The sequence below is a fragment of the Neopsephotus bourkii genome, unplaced genomic scaffold (genome assembly GCF_033783945.1).
Source record: "Neopsephotus bourkii isolate Nb327-2 ecotype Australia unplaced genomic scaffold, CSIRO-AGI_Nbou_v1 NB_1423, whole genome shotgun sequence".
Lineage (NCBI taxonomy): Eukaryota > Metazoa > Chordata > Aves > Psittaciformes > Psittacidae > Neopsephotus > Neopsephotus bourkii.
In genome coordinates, this window is record NW_026901900.1 from 3361653 (window position 1) to 3368671 (window position 7019).

At 59.3% G+C, this 7019-nt stretch overlaps 1 protein-coding gene across 1 annotated transcript; it reads left to right on the plus strand.

Annotated features, from left to right (window-relative positions):
- On the plus strand, window positions 1-5158 carry LOC133220197 (uncharacterized). Its single transcript, XM_061368116.1, has 11 exons — window positions 1-77; window positions 1494-1537; window positions 2034-2174; window positions 2763-2861; window positions 3047-3102; window positions 3238-3378; window positions 3512-3554; window positions 3827-3907; window positions 4012-4165; window positions 4637-4707; window positions 4889-5158. Exons 2-11 carry the CDS (start codon window positions 1508-1510, stop codon window positions 5042-5044), a joined length of 972 nt encoding a protein of 323 aa, XP_061224100.1. The 5' UTR covers window positions 1-77; window positions 1494-1507; the 3' UTR covers window positions 5045-5158.
- Window positions 5159-7019: the final 1861 nt, after the last annotated feature.

Sequence of the window (7019 nt, forward strand, 5' to 3'; positions counted from 1 at the left end):
CACAGAGGGCTCTTGGTGCCCAGCTGCAGCCCATGGCCAAGGAGGAGGAGCAGCCGTCGGCCCTCTCGGATACCCAGGTAGATCCTGCGGGGAGCCCTGTGCAGGAAGCGGGGAAAGCCGCTGCCCGCTGCTGCGGCCACCATTCCCGGCCAAAGGGGATTTGCTGTCACCGGGGATGGGGGTCGGCACCGTGGGGTGCTGCGGAAAGTGCCCGTGGCTGCAGGCAAAGGGATCCGAGTCTCTTGGGCAGGGCTTTGCAGGTTTGTGCTCGCTGAGGCTTCAGCACTGCCCCTGGGTGGGAGCAATTGCAGGTACAGACACAGGCTGGGGGAGACTGGATAGAGCCTGAGGAGAAGGACTGGGGGTGTTGGGTGAGGAGAAGCTCCCCATGACCCAGATTCAGTGTATGTTTGATCCCCCCAGAGTGTAGGGTCAGGGAGGGGATTCTGCCCCTCTGCTACACTCTGGGGAGACCCAACTTGAAGTATTGTGTGCAGTTCTGGTGTGCTCAACATAAAAAGGACATGGATCTGTTGGAACAAGTGCAGAGGGGGCCACGAGGATGATCAGGGGACTGGAGCACCTCCCATATGAAGATAGGCTGAGAAAGTTGGGGCTGTTCAGCCTGGAGAAGAGAAGGCTGCGTGGAGACCTCATAGCAGCCTTCCAGTATCTGAAGGGGGCCTATAGGGATGCTGGGGAGGGACTCTTCATTAGGGACTGTGGTGATAGGACAAGGGGTAATGGGTTCAAACTGAAACAGGGGAAGTTCAGTTTGGATCTTAGGCAGAAGCTCTTCCCTATGGGGATGCTGAGGCACTGGCACAGGGTTCCCAGAGAAGCTGTGGCTGCCCCATCCCTGGCAGTGTTCAAGGCCAGGTTGGACACAGGGGCTTGGAGCAACCTGCTCCAGTGGAAGGTGTCCCTGCCCATGGCAGGGGTTGGAACTGGATGAGCTTTACGGTCCCTTCCAACCCAAACCCTTCCATGTATCCATCCTGGGTGCTGCTCCGCTGTTTGTGCCTGACTCACAGGCTCTGGGAGCTCCAGCTCTTCCAGTCCCACCGGTTCCTCCCTGGCAGCCCCACGCTGTCGCCAGTGCAGCCCAGAGCAGGATGTGGTTTCCAGTCTCTCCCAAGCCCCAGGTGATGGAAACCCGGGTGCTGCAGTGGGGGCAGCTCCGAAGGAAGCAGCAGGAAATGCCCCACGCAGCCATCACCGAGGGGCCTGTCCCTGCAGCAGCAGCATGCAGCAGGCAAGGAACCAGCTGATGGACCCTCCACTCACCACCAGCAAAGGGCTCCAGCCCCGGGGGAAGTCACCTCTGCCTCGGCTCTGCCCTCTCTATGGTGAAGCGGAGGCACCAGCTTCTTGATGCTGCTTCACCCAGGGATGCTCAAGGGTGCTGGGGCTCCGTGTCCTGTGCCTGGTGCTCCCGCTGTGACCCTGCCACAGGACACTGGGGCTGGAGCTCATCTCAATCTCTCCTTCAGGTCTTTCTGCTGACATGCATCTACCTGCCAGCCTCGCTGCTGAGGTGGGTGCTGCTGCCTCCCGCTCTTCCCTTTCCCCTCTTCCTTCTACCTCTTTCCTCCTCCCTTTCCCTTTTCCCTTTCCCTCTCTTTCTTTATCCTGCCCCTTTCCCACTGGGAGGCCACCACACCGGGCACCATCATCTCTGCCCTGATGTGACACTCACTACCAGCCCTATCTCTTCCAGCCTCCTGGGCAGTGGATCCGTTCTCGCTGTCACTTCCTGGCGGAGGTGATGCTGCCACATCCAGGCGAGTCCCACTGCTCCCAGGGATGGGGTTTGGCCTCAGCTGAACCCCAGGGACATACACTGCTGCTGGGTTAATGCCTGGTGGGACAGGGGGGGGAGCAGGGGGTGCAGGATGATGCCCAGCACCCAGCTCCCCACATACAGCCAGTGCCAGCCTGGGGAGAGACATGGCCATGGCCATGGCCGCTCTTCAGAGCTGGGGTGATGCCTCCAGCCAGGACTAACGCTGTCTGTTGTCCCCTGTCCCCAGCTTCGTCCCCTTTGCCTCCTCGCCCTGGCAGATCTCCTGGCAGCCGCCTCAGTGCTGGGCACAGCCACCATCCAGGTGCTCCCAGCACCTCTCTTCATCCCAGCCTATGCTGCCTGCCCCTATGGATGGATGCTGGCCACGGTAAGGAGTGAGCTCATAGCGGAGGATGGAAACCCCCACTTACACGACCCGTCTGCAGGCTGGACTGTCCCCAGGGAAGTCCAAGGCTGGGGATTTCTGCTAATGAGCAATAGCCCTTGTTCCCTCTGTCACTTCCAAGTGGAGATGTGTCTATGCCCAGCCCAAGTGAGGGGAGTGCTGCATCCCTCTTGTCCCCTCCCCAGCTGCTTAGTGCACAGGGTGACCATCACAGTGGTTTCAGGCCTGCAGATGGGGGCAGAGCCCGGTTTATGCCACTGGAGCCCGGCACAGGCATGGACCCGGGTGGTCAATGCTCCACCTCGTGATAAAGCCACCAGCCAGAGAGGCCACCGGTCCCCATCCCCAGGGTGGGCACAAGGACAGCACGAGCCCATTTGCTCTTGGGGCTGCAGGTACTGGGGAGCTGCTCCTGTGCTGCTGCTCCTGGCACAAAGGCAGCAGGATGCCAGAGTGCAGAGCATGGGGAGGGAAGGGGAAGGTGCCTTTGGGGTGCTGGGCAATGCAGGGGCCAATTCTCCTCTTCCTCTTTCCTCTCCTCATCTTCTCCCCCTCCCTCTCCTGTCCCAGATGTTCTATGCGATCTCATTCCTGATGGTGGTTGTCTACGCATTTGAGTCCTACCGCATGGTGCATGGCTGGAGAGCCCGGCACGGTGCAGCCCTGCAGGTCAGTGTCCCCTTCCCTTCCCAAGCACAGCCACTGCGGCCCTGTTTGAACCCGGGGAGCCGAGGGGGGTCCAGGACAGCCCCTTTCCCTGCGGAATGTGGAAGGGAAGCGGGTTCCCAGCACCCCACATCCTGGAGCTGGAGCTGCTGCAGGACCCACAGCCCCCGGTGGTCTCCTCCCCGCAGGAGGGAAGCGGGTGCCTGGAGCGCGTGTTGCAGGAGCTGCCCTACATCCTGGCCTGGTACGTGCCCTGGGGCCCTCTGCACCCCCAGCAGGGCTGTGGCACAGCACCAGCCCTCCAGCCTCGGGATGGGGTGGCACAGGACGGGATGGGACGGTACGGATGTGCTCACCTCCCCTCGGCTTCTCCTGCAAGGCTGGTGCCGGCGCTGACGCTCCTGGGGCAGCTCATTGCCCGCGGTACGTCAGTCACTGACATCGCACCGAGACACCTCGAGCCCATCGTGCCGTGGAGGGGCAACGGCTCCCACGAGACCTACAGCCTCTACTGCTCCAGGTGTGCTGCTGGGTGACCCCCGTGGGCGTGGGTGTGCTGCAGCCCCTGCAAGGCACACAAGGGACAGCTCTGCATAGTGAAGGCTTTGGGATGGGGATTAGGGGACCACCACCAGCATCCTCTGTCCTTTCAGCTGCCTGCTCCTCATCCACCGTGCCCAGGATATCTGCTATGAGGTGAGCACTACTGCATGCCCATTACTCCCACCATTCCCATTCCCCATCCGGCTGCCCAGCACTGCCAAGGGTGGGTGGGCTCAGAAGAACACCGGGAAGACAGCAGGTCCAATGGGATGCTGCCAGAAGGACATGGAAGGAAAATCCCTGCTCGGGTAGAGGTGCAACTCCCACCTCCAGCAGTGCCCTGGTGCTGATGGCACAGCTCAGCCCTGCTCCTGTGGAAGGAGCTGTCGGGCCCATGGCCCCACTGGTTCCCCATTGCCTCCCAGTATGTCAGCAGGAAGGACGTGGGCCTGGAGGGGAAAATCATCTTCTTCTTGTACCTGCTGCTGGTGCTCAGCTGCTGCACGGTGAGCCGGGCGTGCAGTGGGATGCAGTGGAGTGCATTTGGGTGCACTGAGGTCCTTCCACAGCTTCCAGCACATCCCGACTGACCCTGTTCCCCTCTATCCAGCTCCTGTACCACAGGGTGCAGCGCCGGTGCCGGAGGGACGCCGCGGAGCCGCTGCTGACACTGGAGAGGGACAGCTTTGCGGGCAGGAGCACCCGCAGCATCAGCAGAGTCTCCCACTACTTCCAGCTGGTTTTCCTGCTCTGCTGGGCTCCAGGTGAGTCTGGGTGGAAGTGTGCCACAGCTCCCACTCCAGTGCCTGCATTCCTGCACTGAGACAGCTCCCACGGCCAAGACAAGAGGTTTAGTGCAAGGCCTCCAGGTGTCTGTAGGACCCTCTGGCTGCACAGACAGAGTGAGAGCCCAGCCAACAGTTTCTTTATCCCACCCTGTTGTGACAGTGACAGGTTTTCCAGCGCATTTCCTGAGCTGGAGGGTGGAATCTGATGGACCTGATTTTAGGGGTATCTCATCTCTTTGAGGCCCATTTATGCGTTCAGCCTTACAGAAACCTGTGGCAGTGAGTTCCCCACGTCCCTGGGGAACGTATTGTTAACATCCCATTGTGTGCTTGCCCTGTGTAGAGCCCATAGGAAATGGGCTGTGACAGGGGAAGGGCATTTGCCACTTGGAGAGGGAAACTCCGGGTGAAGCAGACCAAGGAACATCCTTTTGTCTTCCACCGCAGCCTTCCTCCTCACCCTCCTCTCCTTCACCAGCATCAAACCTACCTCCGTCTTTGCCCTCTACATTGCCACAGTAAGTACAACCCATTTCCTGGCCTCCAGAGCTGGGACCTGTGTCCCCATCAGACGTGTGAGTGGCAAGAAGCCACTGCCTGTGTGCCGGTGTCCCCCAGCCTGGGCACTCCCACAGGCTGATCCCATGGGAGCAAAAGCATGGAGGTGATGGGTTTGCAGCACTGGCTCCTCTCTTGCAGGCCCTGAGCACCTCCCTGCAGGGCTTCCTGCACAGCCTGGTCTATGGGTGGCTGAGGCACAACTTCTGGCAGGAGGTGGTGGGCAAGAGCCTCTCGCTGCAGCACCCCCGGGGGCTCAGGGCGTTCTATGATGAGTCCCTGGGGGCTGTTCCCTAAGGCTCCACCTCATCCCGGTGACTTCGCACTGCCTGAAGCCTCGCCAGCACCTCCACATCCCTGCCATGGCTGGGCAGGAAGCCCCTGGCCTTGCCCCTGGTGCTGAGCGAGGAGCAGGAAGGGATATGGGGGTGACAGAGGCTCTGTCCCAGTGGGAATCCCATCTGTATTCCATCACTGCTGGAGGCAGCCCAATGTCCTGTCACCTCCACTGTGCAGACAGCAAAACCACGAGCAGTTGCCACATGGGAGATGGGACAGGAGCTCTTGGGAACAAGGATGCTCCTGTCCTGGACCATGAACAAGATACTCCTATTCCGCACCATGAATGACTTGGCTGTTGGCAGCAGGAGGGCTCTGTGGGCTCAGGAGCATCCTGCTGCTGTGGAAGGAGGCTGGTGGCACACAACTGGTGATCCCTAGACCTTCCATCAGCTGAGCATCCGCTGTGACTGTCCCAGGCAGGGTGGTGGGCCTTTCTGTATCGTGGTGCTTCCTGCCGGGGGGAACCCGAATTCCTCCACAGGGCTTGGGAGGTCGTGCTCACAAATAAAGGTGTTACGGTTGAGGTGCTCCTGGGCTTTGCTGTTGGATAAGGAACAGGTGGCAATCAGGAAGCTCATGCTCCTTACTGCTTTGAGGGAGGTTCTTGGCCAAGGCCATGTCAAAGGGACTCTTCATCAGGGACTGCAGGGATTGGACAAGGGGTGATGGGTTCAAACTGGAACAGAGGAAGTTCAGGTTGGATCTTAGGCAGAAGCTCTTCCCTGTGAGGGTGCTGAGGCGCTGGCACAGGGTGCCCAGAGAAGCTGTGGCTGCCCCATCCCTGGCAGTGTTCAAGGCCAGGTTGGACACAGGGGCTTGGAGCAACCTGCTCTAGTGGAAAGTGTCCCTGCCCGATGAACTTTAAGGTCCTTTCCAACACAGACCATTCCCTGATTCATTCTGTGATTCTATGAAAGAGTTTGACCTCCCTGGGAGGAATGCAAAGCTAAAAACACATCATGAAGAGCAATCACACCTGAAGGAGGATGCTTGGGCTGGGGGGGAATGGCTACGAGGTGGCAGGAAGGTGAGCATTACAAGATGGAAACTACACAGCATTTGCTTTACTGATGCCTTGGCCCTGCCATGAGTCGGGCAGACGGATGGGTGAGGGCTGAGATGCCCTCTGCAGGGTTGGGTGTAGTGAACCCTATGGAGATGTCTGTGAAAGGGACAGGAGCCCCTGTGCTGACCCAGAGCCCCTGACATCATCTAACAGTGACTGAGGAACCACCGAGCCAAGGACGACCGACTCCACAGCCCTCTGCAGAGAATCCCCATTCCCAACCAACCAGATCCACCAAGACTCAAGCCCAGGACACAGCTTGGCTTCATTTGGGGTTTTTTAAACTCATGTTTTCTACTATACATTAGTGCTTTGGTCCACACAGTCACCGCAGAGCTATCACACGGACACACACCAACTCTATATACAGAATATACACTAGGAGTATTGTACAAGTTCCTTACTACAGGGAGGGATGGCTGTGTCTTCTCACGTGGCTGCTTCCAGGCTGGAGATGGTGGGGATCCCAGCAGCTTCCTATGTTCCTTCACTGTCCATGCCTGGCTCTGGAGGGGAAAGTGCAGGAAGGATTCAGCCACCTCTGAGACTCACCAGTATCTCCACAGCCCCAAGGCAGCAACAGGCAGAGGCCAGCAGACAGCATGACTGCCACCTTATGAGCTGACACCTTTGTGCAGGTCCTGGCTGTGATGCTGGGCTCTCCTGCCCCATGCATTCCAGGGCTTTGACAGGAGTGCAGCAGGCTGCCAGACCCAGGGAAACAGGCCCTGGCCAGGCTGGTGGATGGTGAAACGCAGTTATAGGAGAAGCAACCAACCATGGGGTTATGGTAAAACCACTTCAGAGGCAGAGAGATGGCTCTCTCGGGCAGAGGGCATCAGCAGAGCCTCCGGTCTCTTCTAC

Bases quoted from the DNA above. Each gene is read 5' to 3' on its own strand.
- LOC133220197 (XM_061368116.1), top strand. From the start codon at position 1,508: ATGCATCTACCTGCCAGCCTCGCTGCTGAG. The intron at 2,175-2,762 runs GTAAGGAGTGAG...CTCCTGTCCCAG, and splicing joins ATGGATGGATGCTGGCCACG to ATGTTCTATGCGATCTCATT. The intron at 3,103-3,237 runs GTACGTGCCCTG...TTCTCCTGCAAG, and splicing joins CTGCCCTACATCCTGGCCTG to GCTGGTGCCGGCGCTGACGC.